This window comes from Salvelinus sp. IW2-2015, linkage group LG16 (genome assembly GCF_002910315.2).
Source record: "Salvelinus sp. IW2-2015 linkage group LG16, ASM291031v2, whole genome shotgun sequence".
NCBI lineage: Eukaryota > Metazoa > Chordata > Actinopteri > Salmoniformes > Salmonidae > Salvelinus > Salvelinus sp. IW2-2015.
The window spans coordinates 36,558,151-36,576,255 of NC_036856.1; the positions used below are offsets into that span (position 1 = coordinate 36,558,151).

The window sequence follows — 18,105 nt, forward strand, 5'->3', positions numbered from 1 at the left end:
GAGGTGAGATCGAGATATGATGGTATGAGAGGGCTCGGGGATCCGAGGTTATGAACTGGTAAAGGGCTGCGGAGACTGGAGATATGAGATATGACTGGTAAACGGGCTGAGGGATAGAGATATGACTGGTAAAGGGCTGGGGATAGAGATATGACTGGTAAGGGGTGGGGGATAGAGATATGACTGGTAAAGGGCTGAGGGATAGAGATATGACTGGTAATAGGGCTGGAGGATAGAGATATGACTGGTAAAGGGCTGATGGGATAGAGATATGACTGGTAAGGGCTGGGAGATAGAGATAGACTGGTAGGGCTGGGGGATGAGATATGACTGGTAAAGGGCTGAGGGATAGAGATATGACTGGTAAGGCTGGGATAGACGATTAGAGATTGTACTGGTTTATCGGCCTGGGAGATAGAGAATATGACGGTTTACGGGAAGGGCTGGGGGATAGAGATATGACTGGTTTAGGGTTGGGGGATAGAGATATGACTGGTTTAGGGCTGGGGGATAGAGATATGACTGGTTTAGGGTTGGGGGATAGAGATATGACTGGTAAAGGGTAGAAACACAGAGACACTTCTGCTCGAGATCTCACATTGCTTTGCTGTCACTGTTTGCGGTTTATTTATGGAGGCGGCCCAGCTAGAGGTTGTTATGGATCCGAGGTCAGGTTCCTGTGTGGATTGGCTGTCATTTTGATCGATTGCCTTGCCATCCAATGCGGTGCCTGTGTATTGTAGCATATTCCTGTGCTGTACTCTGATGGTGAACAGCCCACCTCTACTTTAAGCACACAGTCTTTCCCCAGCACCACCGTTCCAGTGTGTATTGTTCACAGATACAGGACATTTGTTGTCGGGTAGAAAGATGCTTCCTCTGTTCTCCCCACAGTCATCAAAGCAGAATGAGTAGAGATTGTCACTTACAATTTGTTCTTTGCCTTAGGCTTGAAAGGTGTTTTGTTCTTTGTGCATTATTAAGGGGGTTGTGATGGTACCAAGCTGCAGGAAGGTAATAAGAAAAGGTCAGGAAAGTGTGCAAGAGCCTAAAGTCTTCCATTATGATGATATAACACATTTAAGGTGAGAAAGAAATCATAAGGATTGATACAAGTAGCATAGATACGTACAATAGCATAAGTAGCATAGCATAAGTAGTATAGATAAGTAGGATAGATAAGTAGAATAGCATAAGTAGCAGAGATAAGTAGKATGCATAAGTAGAATAGATACGTATCATAGATAAGTAGCATGCATAAGTAGAATAGATACGTATCATAGATAAGTAGCATGCATAAGTAGAATAGATAAGTATCATAGATAAGTAGGATAGCATAAGTAGCATACATACGTCATTAGATAAGTTGCATAACATAAGTAGAATAGATAAGTAGCATAGATAAGTAGCATAGATAAGTAGGATAGCATAAGTAGAATAGATACGTAGATTAGATAAGTAGGATAGCATAAGTAGAATAGATAAGTAGTATAGATAAGTAGCATAGATAAGTAGAATAGATAAGTAGATTAGATACAGGTTTGATTTTAATTGCATGCTCTTATAATACTCATAAAGTAGTTTATTGCACTGGAATTCACTCCTGTCTGCCAGGTTCCAGTTTACACTTCAACTCTCACTAAAACAACTCTCACTAAAACAATGCTCCAGGCTTTGAGAAGGACGTGTTCTCCTGAGTAGCACTTTTCTTTTTTTACCGGCACAAATTTGCATGGAAATTGTGTGCTTATTTTCTCAATTGTTTTGTGATTTATGTTTTGCTGTAGGCCTAAGGGTATGCTATTTTAAATGGATTCAATCTTAAAAGCATGGGAAGGCTTTGGGAACATCCTTGCCTTTACTGTGTATTATTAGTAGTATTGGATATTACATTTAAAAGCATAAACCTCTGAAGGTTTTGACTCAAATCTCTGAGTTGTTTTTATTCCTTGTGTTATTATTTTCTATTTTCCTCTCTGCATTGTTGGGAAGGGTCCATAAGTAAGAATTTCACTGTTAGTCTACACCTGTTGTTCACCAAGAATGRGATTTTAGTTTTTTGTTYATTTGATTGATTAGATTTTTTCCATCCCAATTGCCTCATGCAAGGCCCCTCGTAAAAAGCCGCAGGCTTCGGTTTCTTGGCAGCTCCAACTGGAACAAAACACACAAAATGGCACCCAGATGGAACATTTTCCTAATTAGTTGGATGAAACTGTAGCCCTTGTCAGTGTTGTGGTGATTTCTAATGGCCACCGAGGGTCTCTCTCACTCTTTTAGACAACGACACAGTTGAGAGGTTGTGGACAGGATYTTTCTCTCATTAGCAACAAACAGACTATCACGGGTTGCTGCTACAACACAAGTCATTTCACATACGCTCTTCAAATATGAGGTCTTATTTAAAACAAAACAGAGGTTGTATTCCAAACAGTTGGCCAGTGTTGATATTCCGTGTTATTTCAGTTGCTCACAGACTTCCATTCTCTTTTCCAGGTTGCCCACTCTGACAGCAGAGAAGTCCATGACCCTAAACTAATACAGCGATGGACAGGAAAAGTGGTAAGTTAAAAGTCACACAGTCGTTCCCAAATCCATCCCCTTCTGCCCTAACCCCTGTGTGATAGTATGTCTGAAGGTTCTGGAGAAMAAAGCAGTGTAGTGGTAAAGCTTCCAGCACAGGAGGTCGGAGAGGATGGGCTCCTGGTAATGGCTGGAGCGGAATCAGTGGAATGGTATCAAATACATCCAACACATGGTTTCCATGGTTTCCAGGTGTTTGATGCCATTCRATTRGCTCCGTTCCAGCCATTATTGTGAGCCGTCCTCCCCTCAGCAGCCTCCACTGGCTTGCACTATATTGCTTCCACCTTACAGAGCTGCAAACATTGAAGGGTCAGGYGTAAGAGGAAGGGGTAGCGAACAAGAGTTTTCTCGTCCTAATATTCTTGCTGTGCTAAACACTATCCGCCTGTCTCATTATGCATACACTACCGTTGAAAYGTTTTTGGGTCACTTAGAAATGTCCTTGTTTTATAAAGAAAAGCAKATTTTTTGTCCATTAAAATAACATGAAATTGATCAGAAATACAGTGTAGACATTGTTAATGTTGTAAATGACTATTGTAGCAGGAAACGGCAGATTTTTTTATGGGAAACTACATAGGCGTACAGAGGGCCCATTATCAGCAACCATCACTCCTGTGTTCCAATGGCACGTTGTGTTAGCTAATCCAAGTTTATCATTTTAAAAGGCTAATTGATCATTAGAAAACCCTTTTGCAATTAGTTAGCACACCTGAAAACTGTTGTTCTGATTAAAGAAGCAATAAAACTAGTCTTCTTTAGACTAAGTTGAGTATCTGGAGCATCAGCATTTGTGGGTTCGATTACAGGCTCAAAATGGCCAGAAACAAAGAACTTTCTTCTGAAACTCGTCAGTCTATCTTGTTCTGAGAAATGAAGGGCTATTCCATGCGGGAAATGCCAGTCTCAATGTTAACAGTGAAGAGGCGACTCCGGATGCTAGTCTTCTAGGCAGAGTGCAAAGAAAAAGGCATATCTTAGACTGGCCAATAAAAATGAAATATTAATATGACAAAGAACACCAGACACTGGACGAGGTAAGTCTGCCTAGAAGGCCAGCATCCTGGAGTCGCCTCTTCACTGTTTGATGTGAGGACTGGTGTTTTGCGGGTACTATTTAATGAAGCTGCCAGTTGAGGACTTGTGAGGTGTCTGTTTCTCAAACTAGACACTCAAATGTACTGTCCTCTTGCTCGTTGTGCACCGCGGCCTCCACTTCTCATTCTATTCTGGTTAGAGACAGTTCGCGCTGTTTCTGTGAGGGAGTAGTACACAGCGTTGTACGAGATCTTCACGTTTATTGCATTTTCTCGCATGGAATAGCCTCATTTTCTCAGAACAAGAATAGACTGACGAGTTTCAGAGAAAGAGCTTTGTTCTGGCCATTTTGAGCCTGTAATCGAACATACCGTTGACAAACAGCAAAGCAAGCTGAGTTGAGTTTTGCACACTAATTGAGTGTAAATGTGTTTCATCCTAATCACAGAAGATAATTACATCCCAGACTCTTATAGGGTTTATGCCACAGTAATGTAGTGTACATCCTGTCCCTGGCTGCATCTTATATAGGGGGACTGTGAATTACTAAAACTGTAAGGCAAACAAGCTGATGCAGGCAACGAGCCAAAACGATTAGTTGCTGGTTTTAATAATAAATGGTATTGTGGCTGGAATATCCTCATCCTCCTCTCTTCCGTTGGTCTTGGTTGAAGAGCGAAGTAGCAACAGTGTAATACTAAAAACTGAAAGAAATGCAATTACTGACAGCTCTGGTGCTGTAGACACAGTAGGCACTTTTCCTGAAATGTAATTATTATGCCTGCCTATCCCTATCAACCCTGTAATACTAACCCTATCAACCCTGTATATTACTATCCCTATCAACCCTTGTCAATACTATCCCTAGTCATTTTCATATACTTCCCCTTCTAACCCTGTCATATACTATCCCTATCAACCCTGTCATATTACTTATCACTATCAACCCTGTCATAACATCCCTATCAACCCTGTCATATTACTATCCCTATCAACCCTGTCATTATACTATCCCTATCAACCCTGTCATATACTATTCCCTATCAACCCTGTCATATACTATTCCTATCAACCCTGTCATATACTATCCCTATCAACCCTATCATAGACTATCCCTATCAACCCTGTCATAGACTATCCCTATCAACCCTTGTCATATTACTATTCCCTGATCAACCCTGTCATATTACTATCCCTATCAACCCTGTCATATTACTATCCCTATCAACCCTGTCATATACTATCCCTATCAACCCTGTCATATACTATCCCTATCAACCCTATCATAGACTATCCCCTAATCAACCCTGTCATAGACTATCCCTATCAACCCTGTCATATACTATCCTATCAACCCTGTCATATACTATTCCCTATCAACCCTATCATAGACTATCCCTATCAACCCTTCATAGACTATCCCTATCAACCCTGTCATATACTATTCCTATCAACCCTGTTCATATACTTATCCCTATCAAACCCTATCATAGCACTATCCCTATTCAACCCTATCATAGACTATCCCTATTCAACCGTCATATTTACTATCCCTAGATCAACCCTATCATAGACTATCCTATCAAACCCTATCATAGACTATCCCTATATCAACCCTGTCATATTACTATCCTATCAACCCTTATATATAATATCCCTATCACCCTGTCATATTACTATCCCTATCAACCCTGTTATATACTATCCCTATCAACCCTATCATATACTATCCCTATCAACCCTATTCAATAATATCCCTATCAACCCTGTCATATACTATCCCTATCAACCCTGTCATATAACTATCCCTTATCAACCCTGTCAATATACATCCCTATTTCAAACCCTATCATAGACTATCCCTATCAACCCTGTCATAGACTATCCCTATCAACCCTGTCATATACTATTCCTATCAACCCTGTCATATACTATCCCTATCAACCCTATCATAGGACTATCCCTATCACCCTATCATAGACTATCCCTATCAACCGTCATTATACTATCCTATCCACCTATCATATACTATCCCTATCAACCCATCATATAATATCCCTATCAACCCTTCAATATACTATCCCTATCAAACCCTGTCATATTACTATCCCTATCAACCCTGTCATATACTATCCCTATCAACCCATCATAGACTATCCTATAACCCTGTCATAGACATCCCTATCAACCCGTCATATACTATTCCTATCAACCCTGTCATTATACTATCCCTATCAACCCTATCATAGACTATTCCTATCAACCTATTCATAGACTATCCTATCAACCGTCATATACTATCCCTATCAACCCTATCATAGACTATCCCTATCAACCCTATCATAGACTATCCCTATCAACCGTCATATACTATCCCTATCAACCCTATCATAGAACTATCCAAATCAAACCTGTCATATACTATCTCTATCAACCCTGTAATATACTATCTCTATCAACCCTATCATAGACATCCAATCAACCTGCTCATATACATCCTATCAACCCTATCATATACTATCCCTATCAACCCTATCATAGACTATCCCAATCAACCCTGTCATATACTATCCCTATCAAACCCTGTTCTATTACTATCCCTATCAACCCTATCATATGACTATCCCTATCAACCCTATCATATAATATCCTATCAACCCTGTTCATATACTATCCCTATCAACCACTATCATATACTATCCCTATCAACCCTATCATAGGACTATCCCTATCAACCCTGTCATAGACTATCCCTATCAACCCTGTCATAGACTATCCAATCAACCCTGTCATATACTATCCTATCAACCCTATCATATACTATCCCTATCAACCCTGTCATATACTATCCCTATCAACCCTATCATATACTATCCCTATCAACCCTAGCAATAGACTATCCCAATCAACCCTTCATATACTATCCAATCAACCATATCATAGACTATCCCTATCAACCCTATCATATACTATCCCTATCAACCCTATCATAGACTATCCCTATCAACCCTATCATATACTATCCCTATCAACCCTATCATAGACTTCCCTATCAACCCTGTCATAGACTATCCCTATCAACCCTGTCATTATACTCCCTATCAACCCTGTCATATACTATCCCTATCAACCCTATCATAGACATCCCTATCAACCCTATCATAGACTATCCCTATCAACCCTATCATATACTATCCCTATCAACCTATCATATACTATCCCTATCAACCCTATCATAGACTATCCCTATCAACCCTGTCATATACTATCCCTATCAACCCTGTCATATACTATCCCAATCAAACCCTGTCATATACTATCCCTATCAACCCTGCATAGTACTATCCCATCAACCCTATCATAGACTATCCCAATCAACCCTGTCATATACTATCCCTATCAACCCTGTCATATACTATCCCCATCAACCCTGTCATATACTATCCCTATTCAACCCTTCATATACTATCCCTATCAAACCCTATCATATACTATCCCAATCAACCCTATCATAGACTATCCCTATCAACCCTGTCATATACTATTCCTATCAACCCTGTCATATACTATCCCAATCAACCCTATCATAGACTATCCCTATCAACCCTGTCATATAATATCCCAATCAACCCTGTCATATACTATCCCAATCAACCCTATCATATACTATCCTATCAACCCTATCATATTACTATCCCAATCAACCCTATCATAGACTATCCCTATCAACCCTGTTCATATAATATCCCAATCAACCCTGTTCATATAATATCCCAATCAACCCTTCATATTACTATCCCAATCAACCCTATCATATACTATCCCAATCAACCCTATCATATTACTATCCCAATTCAACCCTATCATAGGACTATCCCTATCAACCCGTTCATATAATATCCCAATCAACCCTGTCATATAATATCCCAATCAAACCCTGTCATATACTATCCCAATCAACCCTATCATATACTATCCCTATCAACCCTTCATATTACTATCCCAATCAACCCTGTCATATACTATCCCTATCAACCCTGTCATATACTATCCCTATCAACCCTATCATATACTATCCCAATCAACCCTATCATAGACTATCCTATCAACCCTGTCATATACTATTCCTATCAACCCTGTCATATACTATCCCAATCAACCCTGTCATTACTATTCTATCAACCCTGTCATATACTATCCCAATCAACCCTGTCATATACTATCCCAATCAACCCTGTCATATACTATCCTGTCAACCCTGTCATATACTATCCCTATCAGCCATTTCATAGACATATCCCAATCAACCCTATTCATAGACTATCCCTATCAACCCTATCATAGAGCTATCCCTTATCAACCCTATTCATATACTGCGTCATAAATACATACACAGGTTGTAGTGTATTATCAACTAATGGGATACTGGGATGTACTTCATGTTTTGCTTTCTCTTCTATGGTCGGAGAGTACTGTACAGCAAATCCCTGAATGCATGGGAATCAGTGTGAATAGTAACAAACCCTCTCTTCATATTTCAGCCAATGGCTACCCTAAGGCCGGAGGAGAGAGTGGAGGTGGGGGTCATAAGAAGCAGCTGCCCTACTCCGTAGAGACCCCCTACGGCTTCCACCTGGACCTCGACTTCCTCAAATATGTGGACGACATCGAGAAAGGCAACACCATCAAGCGGGTGCACATCCAGCGCAAGGCCAGGGGACCTCCTAAGTTCAGCACCCTGCCCAGGAACTTCAGCCTGCCTGGGCATGGGGCACGATCGGCCCCCAAGGACACCTGGTCTTCCACCTCTACTCTGGGACCCAAGCCCCGGGGCAGAGTCACAGAGGTCCAGCAGTTCTTGGATTTTAGAGCCAGTGATGGAGGCAGTGGTATGGCGGGGGGGCAGAGCCAGAGCAGCAGGGCGCAGGGGAGTGTCTTATCCCCGGCCAGGCCCAGGGAGGAGGCAGGGGCTGGGGTGTCAGCCGAGAAGCCCCTGGGGAGGCCCAACCTCCTCCGGACGTCCAGCATGCCCATTACCATCCCTCACAGGAAGGCCTCCGAGTCCGGGGACGAGAGAACCGAGAACGGCTCATCTGAGAACGTATTCCGCGCTGTGCCCCAGGACCGGTCGGGGCTGCACCAGCAGATCACCGCGGCCCTGAAGAGGGTCAGAGAGCTGGAGGATATGGTGAGGACCATCCCAGAGCTCAAGTCCCAGATCTGCTCACTGAGGGAGGAGAGAGAGCATCTGATCCTCAGGCTGCAGGCCCAAACCAAGCCCCAGGCTCCACCCCCCCCACAACGTGCCTCGCCCTCTCCGGCTCCGAGCATTGATCCTCAGCCGCCGGGGTCTGGGGCAGTAGTTGATACCYGGAGAGCAGAGAGCACTGCATCAGAGACAGAAACACAACAGGAATCCTTAAAAAGTACTGCACAAGAAGCAGAAGCAGATAGGCTTTTAGCAGCACAGGCATCAGAGGGACCAGACCGACAAAGAGAGGCATTAGTGAATCCATTAGAGAAAACAGCAGAGCTATCAGAGGACGTTACAGTACAGAAAGCACCAGAACCTTCAGAGAGAGGAGTGATTGTGCAAGTCATAGAGGGAGTCAGTGGTGAGGGGGATCTCCTCAGCATCGAACAGCTCCAGGCTAAGCTAGTAACACTAGAGGCTAAGTTAAGTCAGGCTAGTGAAGAGCTGGAGGAAACCAACAGTCTCCTCAGACAACAGGTAGAGGACAACAGGATGAAGGAGGAGAGGATACTTCAGTTAAGCGAGGGAGGGAGAGAAGGAAAGGAGGAGGTGTGTGGGGAGAGACATACAAGTAGGAGGACCAGTGTGGACCAGCAGACAGAGACAGAGAGAGTGGTCATTATAAACCAAGGGACAGAGTCAGAGAGGGCTGATATGGTGGAGCAGGGGACTGATACAGAGAGGATAGTAATATGTTTAATCAGAGAGAGAGCTAACAGTGTGGACCAGGGGACAGAGACGGAGAGAGTGGAAGCGGTGGACCAGGTGGACCAGGTGGACCAGGTGGACCAGGTGGACCAGGTGGCCGAGACAGAGATGATTATTGATTGTCCAGTCAGACCAAGGGGTAACAGTGTGGATCAGGYGACAGAGACAGAGAGAGTGAACACTGTAAACCAGGTGACAGAGACAGAGAAAGTGGACACTGTAAACCAGGTGACAGAGACAGAGAAAGTGGACACTGTAAACCGGGTGACAGAGACGCCGCCTGGAGACAGATTAGACCAGGGGACAGAGACACAGACAGTAGTCAGTGTGGACCAGATGACAGACACAGCACCTGTACGTCCAGTGAGACCAGCAAGACACAGGGCTAACAGTGTGGACCAGAGTAAAGAGACACAAATACAGGCAGGAGTCAGTGTAGACCATGGGAAAGAGACAGCGGATACTGTGAACCAGCTGACAGAGACACAGACAGCACCTGTACGTCCAGTGAGACCAGCAAGACACAGGGCTAACAGCGTGGACCAGGGGACAGAGACAGAGAGAGTGGGTACAGTGGACCAGGTGACAGAGACAGAGACAGCGCAGAGTGCAGACCAGCAAACAGAGACAGAGAGAGACAGAGGTGAGACTAGCAATACCCCACATAGATCTATAGAGATAGAAAGTGCAGCTATAGTAAGTGCAGCCATAGAAAGTGCGGTCACAGAAATTTCTGGAGCAGAAATTGAGGTAGCAGAAAGTGCTGTCAAAAATGGGGATATCACTGAGAGTGCAGTAACTGAAGAAGGTTTTGTGATTATAGAATGTGTGGACACAGAAAGTATGGTCACAGAGAATGTGGTCACAGAAAATGTTGACACAGATAGTATGGTAACAAAGAGACAAGAAGTGGTAGTAGAGAATGCAGTTGAACAAATTACAGTGACTGAAAGTGTGCTTAAACAGAGTACAACCACAGAGGGTACGGTCATTGAGAGTGTGGTCACACAAGATAATGCAGTCACAGAAGAGAGTGTGGTCACACAAGATAATGCAGTAACAGAAGAGAGTGTGGTCACAGAAGACAATGCAGTCACAGAAGAGAGTGTGGTCACAGAAGACAACGTGGTCACAGAAGAGAGTGTGGTCACAGAAGAGAGTGTGGTCACAGAAGAGAGTGTGGTCACAGAAGAGAATGTGGTCACAGAAGAGAGTGTGGTCACAGAAGAGAGTGTGGTCACAGAAGAGAGTGTSGTCACAGAAGTCTCTTTCCCCTGTCTCTGTCCCTTGGTCCACACTGTTAGTGTGGTGAAAGAAACTCCCTTGGTAACAGAGAGCCCAATAGCAGCACCCACCCCCTCTTCCAGCCAGACCCAGCCTCAACCGGGTCAGAAGGAGTCTGTGCAGCCCCAGGCACAGCCTCAGACCCAGGACCCTCGTCGGGGCTCCAACCCAGCATTAGGCCAGGTAGTAACACGCCTCACAGGGCTGATTAACGAGCAGTGGGCCCAGCTGGGTAGCAGCCAAGAGAAGCCGGACAAGCAGGAGACCTCCAGCKCCAGCACCCAGAAGCTTGCAGCCGGGCAGGGGAAGCCCGCTGTGGGGAAGCCTTCAACGGGCAAATCAGCAGGGAAGTCAGGGCCGTCTAAGATGAGCTCCATCCAGAGCCAGCTGGTCAGCTCCCTCAGTGCCCTGTCTGCATTCTACTCCCCTGGACAGAAGGCTGCTGCCAGCAAACAACAAGGTAGGATAGGTGTCAGGAGTACTATATGTCTTAGTAGCTACTGTAGAAGACGTGCCAGGAGGTTTCGAAGTAGACGTATAAACTACAAAGTCATAATATTCTTGTGATATCCTGATATTCTAGCAATATGCTTTGGTTGACTAGATGTGTTCTACTTCCCAGTCACATATAATTGCACGCTATTTCAATAATTAATATCAAGCTGATTCTATTCTGTTCGTAATATTCTCATCACATGTTGATAGTCACTAAAACTTGCTCAGGCGTTATTTACCATGAGATCACTCCTCTGTCCCAGGTCCAATAGCTTTATCTCCATGATACTGAGCTGTCTCCTGTCTTGGCACAGAGAGCTCATAGTCTGTCTCTGTTCATTGACTCTGATAGGCCAGGGGCCTCCACATGTCTGAGATGGCTATTGATTGCGATGGCTAGAGGTGGAACACATGTAGTGGGGCACGGCCAAATGAAACTGTTGGACGTCCTACAAGAACCGATGAAATATGCAGTTCGTTTCTTCCCCCTCTCTTTTTCTTCTTGTTGTGTTTTGGCCCAGAAGATAGAGTCCCCTACCACACATAACTCATATGAATCTCAGTAGGGAGAATACACAATAGTGTGCCCTTTGATGGTGAATCTCTGCTCTGTGTATTCCACCATTGTTCTGAAGAGCGTCACTGACATTTGAGAAAATGTCTGACTTGAACTACTGTACATTGCTTACAAAACGCACCGATCTGGCCCAAAGAATATTGGAAACAGAATCCTATTACTACCACATGCAGAGGCAGAGCCACAACTATCTAACCAACACAACATCCCCTCCCTCAGCCCATCTGTACTGAGTCTACTAAACATTAGGAACACCTTTCTAACATGGAGTTGCAGCCTCAATTAGTAAGGTCATGGACTCTACAAAGTGTCAAAAGCGTTCCACAGGGATGCTGGCCCATGTTGACTCTAATACTTCCCACAGTTGTGTCAAGTTGGCTAGATGTCTTTTGTGTGGTGGACCATTCTTGATGCACACGGGAAACTGTTGAGGTTGAAAAACCCAGCAGCGTTGCAGTTCTTGACACAAACCGGTACACCTGGCACCTACTACCATACCCCGTTCAAAGGCACTACAATATTTTGTCTTGCCCGTTCACCCTCTGAATGACACACATAGCTACACAGTCCAGGTTTAAAATCCTTCTTTAAACTGTCTCCTCCCCTTCATCTACACTGACTGACGTGGATTTAACAACTGACATCAATAAGGGATCATAGCTTTCACCTGGATTTACCTGGTCAGTCTATGTCACGGAAAGAGAAAGTGTTCTCCTTTTGTACGCTCGCTGTATCTCAATGTCCCTTTAATACAGTATAGAGAACACATTTAATGGACCGGGAATCCCATGTAAATAACAGTGTCTTTAACTGGCTGACTAGGATGTAAACTAGGTTTATTAATTAATTACACTGTCTTCTTCTCTGTCTGTGCTGTGTAACTTTCTCATAGTCATCTCATTAAGTCTTGTGGAAGTACAGACTAAGGCCCTGGGGAGCCTTAGCTAGCTTTGTGCTATACGCCAGGGTGTATGTGCGTGTGTGCGTGCGTGCGTGTGTGATTGGGTGTGCATGATTGCGTGTTTGTGAGTGTGTGTGTGTGTGTGTGTGTGTACTGTTTGTGCCAGCTAGCTTGCAGCGAGAGAGGGTTGAGGGTTTCCACACAATTTAATGAGCTCAGTTGTGTTGTAATTGTATCCAGCGGCTCAGCATTGTCTTCCAGGCCCCCCCATGTTCTACTTCAAACACACATAATCATCAACCTGAACACATGCCGCGCACACACATACACGCATACACACACACACACATAGTTTGTTCGCCCACATTGCTCTCAGCTAGAGTGACTGTGAGGAAATTAGAGGAGTCAAAAACCAACGTGTGGTAAACATTTTGATTGCTGCTGCCATTTTCAAGAGCCGGTCTGTTACTGTACGAACATGTACTGCCAAAATAATGGAAACATTTCAATAAATGAGGGATACAAAGTATATTGAAAAARAGGTGCTTCCACACAGTTGTGGTTCCTGAGTTAATTAAGCAATCCCATTATGCTTAGGGTCATGTATAAAAATGCTGGGCAGGCCATTATTTTGGCTACCATGGCTATGCCCCCATAGGATGATGATGCCCCCATCCACACGGCAAAGGTGGTCACTGTAAAATATGAATAACATTCCACCCATGAGGCCAAAGAGGGCGCTTTTGGTCATTGACTGCAGGAAAGCTCTATGTGATTTATTTTAGTGGTAACATAGGCAAAACATATGTTTTGTTTGCTGTGGGAGGACAGGTTGGATATGAAAATCTTTCAAATTCTTCGCAAATGACTAAAGCAGTGGCTGTGTTACTGAAAGAGGAGCTTCAGGTCAACTGGCTGGTTCAGACAGGTGTTTCTGAAAGAGGAGCTTCAGGTCAACTGGCTGGTTCAGACAGGTGTTTCTGAAAGAGGAGCTTCTTGTCAACCGGCTGGTTCAGACAGGTGTTACTGAAAGAGGAGCTTCAGGTCAACTGGCTGGTTCAAGCAGGTGTTTACTGAAGAGGAGCTTCTTGTCAACCGCTGGTTGAGACAGGTGTTACTGAAAGAGGAGTTCTTGTCAACGGCTGGTTCAACAGGTGTTACTGAAAGAGGAGCTTCTTGTCAACCGGCTGGTTCAGACAGGTGTTACTGAAAGAGGAGCTTTTGTCAACCGGCGGTTCAGACAGGTGTTACTGAAAGAGGAGCTTCTTGTCAACCGCGCTGGTTCAGACAGGTGTTACTGAAAGAGGAGCTTCTTGTCAACCGGCGGCGTTTCAGACAAGGTGTTACTGAAAGAGGAGCTTCTTGTCAACCGGCTGGTTCAGACAGGTGTTACTGAAAGAGGAGCTTCTTGTCAAAACCGGCTGGTTCAGACAGGTGTTTCTGAAAGAGGAGCTTCTTGTCAACCGGCTGGTTCAGACAGGTGTTCTGAAAGAGGAGCTTCGTCAACGGCTGGTTCAGACAGGTGTTTCTGAAAGAGGAGCTTCTTGTCAACGGCTGGTTCAGACAGGTGTTACTGAAAGAGGAGCTTCAGGTCAAACTGGCTGGTTCAGCAGGTGTTACTGAAAGAGGAGCTTCTTGTCAACCGGGCTGGTTAGACAGGTGTTACTGAAAGAGGACTTCTTGTCAACCGGCTGGTTCAGACAGGTGTTACTGAAAGAGAGCTTCTTGTCAACCGGCTGGTTAGACAGGTGTTACTGAAAAGAGGAGCTTCTTGTCAACCGGCTGGTTCAGACAGGTGTTACTGAAAGAGGAGCTTCTTGTTCAACCGGCGGGTTCAGACAGGTGTTACTGAAAGAGGAGCTTCTTGTCAACCGGCTGGTTCAGACAGGTGTTACTGAAAGAGGAGCTTCTTGTCAACCGGCGGTTCAGACAGGTGTTACTGAAGAGAGCTTCTTGTCAACCGGCTGTTCAGACAGGTGTTACTGAAAGAGGAGCTTCTTGTCAACCGGCTGGTTCAGACAGGTGTTACTGAAAGAGGGGCTTCAGGTCAACTGACTGGTTCAGACAGGTGTTACTGAAAGAGGAGCTTCAGGTCAACCGGCTGGTTCAGACAGGTGTTACTGAAAGAGGAGCTTCAGGTCAACCGGCTGGTTCAGACAGGTGTTACTCTAAATTATGTTTTTTTTGCAAATCACGCCGCTTTTCTCCTCGACTGCGAGGGTTACTTTATCCAATGTGCGTTCATTCCCGATGGCGACCTGATATGAGAGCTCGCACGTTACATTCGCCAGCCCAATGAGAGAGTTATTAGTTGGATGTAGAAGGCAGGTTTTCATGTTTTTAGTTTAAAAACTTTAGACATTTGGTATCAGGTGAGGTATGAGGGAAAGCCTAGATGGTTTATGTGACAACAGTCTGAGGTGTTTTGATTGTATGGAGAATGGACATAAGCGGCAGGCATGCACGCACAGGGAGCGGGCGAGCAGGGCACTGATGGATCCTCGTCTGGCTCCAGATCTGAGACCTGGCCGGGGGATCGGGGCAGCACCGGCCTCCACCCCTGGTCCAGACTCAACCCCATACAAACTGTTGATGAGGTTAATGTTGATGTGGCCCAGGTTGCCGTGATGAGGAGCTCAGGGCCGGGCCTGATAGTGGTTACTGAGGGCAGTGACAACATTGACTCCGAGGCTGATATGCCTGTCTCACAGACAATGGAGAATGATGTGCCCAGTGTAATTACAGACACGCATGGTGATATGCCCAGTGTAATTACAGACACGCAGGGGGATGGTGGAGAGGGTGTTGGGGGGAGCCGGGGGGCTCCGGATTCCGTGGAGCTGCCCAATGAGGATGGAGGAAGAGATTGATTCGCTGTCAGATATTCCCATCAGTGTAGATGTAGCATCGCAGGGTGAGTCCCAGTTAGGTTCACTGGAACTGTACAACAGATTACATACTAAATAGGAACTGGGTGGAAGCTCATCCACAGTCGGTGGTGGTCTTAACCAACATGTTGAAACAGCATGGACTAGTAGATGTGGGGAGGGACAGAAATCAGCGAGGGAGGAGCTATACATTGGTGAAGGTAGTGGAGGGGAGGATTAGAGCAGCAAGACTAGATAGGATATATGTCAGTAAMGGGAGCTTACTATTGTTTTTTAACTGTTTCACTAATTCATTCTAATTAACTTATTCATTATGACACACCCCTCACTATTGTCATTGGTTGTACTAATTGCACTGTTTGTCTACGTAACCTGGTTCAAGTATTCATGACATTACCCTGAAGAAGGCACAGTGATGCCGAAACGTTGAAGTGTGCGACTCTCTTTATTTTGATAGTTTATAGTTTATTCGCCGGAACATAGCTCTATGGAACAACTGGAGGCCGGCGCCGTGGCAGCAGCAACTCTTTCCCCTCAGGAAGTTGGACCGTGTTTTGTAATCCAAGCAGAGCACTGGTACCTCTTGCCGTGCGGAAGCAGAGAAAACAGTCTATGTCTTGGGGGGCTGGAGTCTTTTAACGATTTTCCTTCCTTTCACACTGCCTGATATAGTGGTTCTGGATGGCAGGGAGTTCAACCCCAGTGATGTACTGGGCTGTCCGCACCACCCTCTGTAGCGCCATGTGATCATAAGTATTCAGACCCTTTACTCAGTACTTTGTTGAAGCACCTTTGGCAGCGATTACAGCCTTGAGTCTTCTTGACTATGACGCTACAAGCTTGGCACACCTGTATTTGGGGAGTTTTTCCCATTCTTCTCTGCAGATCCTCTCAAGCTCTGTCAGGTTGGATGGGGAGCGTCGCTGCACAGTTATTATGAGACTCTCCAGAGATGTTTTATCAGGTTCAAGTCTGGGCTCTGGCTGGGCCACACATGGACATTGAGACTTATCACGAAGCCACTCCTGCGTTGTCTTGGCTGTGTGCTTAGGGTCGTTGTCCTGTTGGAAGGTGAACCTTCGTCCCAGTCTGAGGTTCTGAGCGCTCTGGAGCAGGTTTTCATCAAGGATCTCTCTGTACTTTTCTCCGTTCATCTTACCCTTGATCCAGACTAGTCTCCCAGACCCTGCCGCTGAAAAACATCCCCACAGCATGATGCTGCAACCAACATGCTTCACCGTAGGGATGGTGCCAGGTTTCCACCAGACGTGATGCTTGGCTTTCAGGCCAACGAGTTCAATCTTGGTTTCATCAGACCAGCAAATCTTTTTTCTCATGGTCTGAGCGTCTTCAGYTGCCTTTTGGCAAACTCTAAGCGGGCTGTCATGTGCCTTTTACTCTGGCCACTCTCCATAAAGGCCTGATTGYTGGAGTGCTGCAGAGATGTTTGTCCTTCTGGAAAGTTCTCCCATSTCCACAGAGGAACACTGGAGCGCTGTCAGAGTGACCAACGGGTTCTTGCTCACCTCCCTGATCAAGGCCCTTCTCCCCTGATTGCTCAGTTTGGCCGGGCGGCCAGCTCTAGGAAGAGTCTTGGTGGTTACAAACTTCTTCCATTTAAGAATGATGGAGGCGACTGTGTTCTTGGGGAACTTCAATGCTGAATACATTTTTTTGTACCCTTCCCCAGATCTATACCTCGTCAAAATCCTGTCTTGGAGCTCTACGGACAATTCCTTCGACCTCATGGCTTGGTTTTTGCTCTGACATGCACTGTAAACTGTGGGACCTTATATAGACAGGTGTGTGCCTTTCCAAATCATGTCCAATCAGTTGAATTTACCACAGGTGGACTCCAATCAAGTTGTAGAAACATCTCAAGGATGATCAACGGAAACACGATGCACCTGAGCCCAATTTCAAGTCTCATAACAAAGGGTCTGAATACTTATGTAAATAAGGTATTTCTGTTTTAATCTTTTTATACATTTGTTAAAATTTGTGTGTAGATTGAGAAGGAAAATGTTTTTTCTTCATTTTAGAATAAGACTGTAATGTAACAAAATGTGGAAAAAGTCAAGGGGTCAGAATACCCTTCTGAATGCACCGTACATATTTTCCTTTATCACGCCAGTATGCCTGCATATTGTACATATGGTATTGGAACTGACCCTGTATATAGGTTTTTACTTTCTCGTGTTCTTCTTATTTTTATTCCTCATGTTTTTATTCTACCTTATAAAAATGTTGTGCTACGATGGTATTGATTCCTCCAATGTTTGCTTTGGAGCTTACAAGAAGGGCATTTCACTGTGCTTGAGAGTGTTTGGCCTGGGGAACAGATTTAGATCATGGGTCATGTTATTGTCCTGTG

General features: G+C 44.7%; 1 protein-coding gene across 1 annotated transcript; it reads left to right on the forward strand.

Moving 5' to 3' along the window:
* The first annotated feature begins 2,493 nt into the window (after positions 1-2,493).
* kank4 (KN motif and ankyrin repeat domains 4) lies at positions 2,494-11,912 on the forward strand. Its single transcript, XM_024003796.1, has 3 exons — positions 2,494-2,562; positions 8,166-11,330; positions 11,887-11,912. Exons 1-3 carry the CDS (start codon positions 2,547-2,549, stop codon positions 11,910-11,912), a joined length of 3,207 nt encoding a protein of 1,068 aa, XP_023859564.1. The 5' UTR covers positions 2,494-2,546.
* Positions 11,913-18,105: the final 6,193 nt, after the last annotated feature.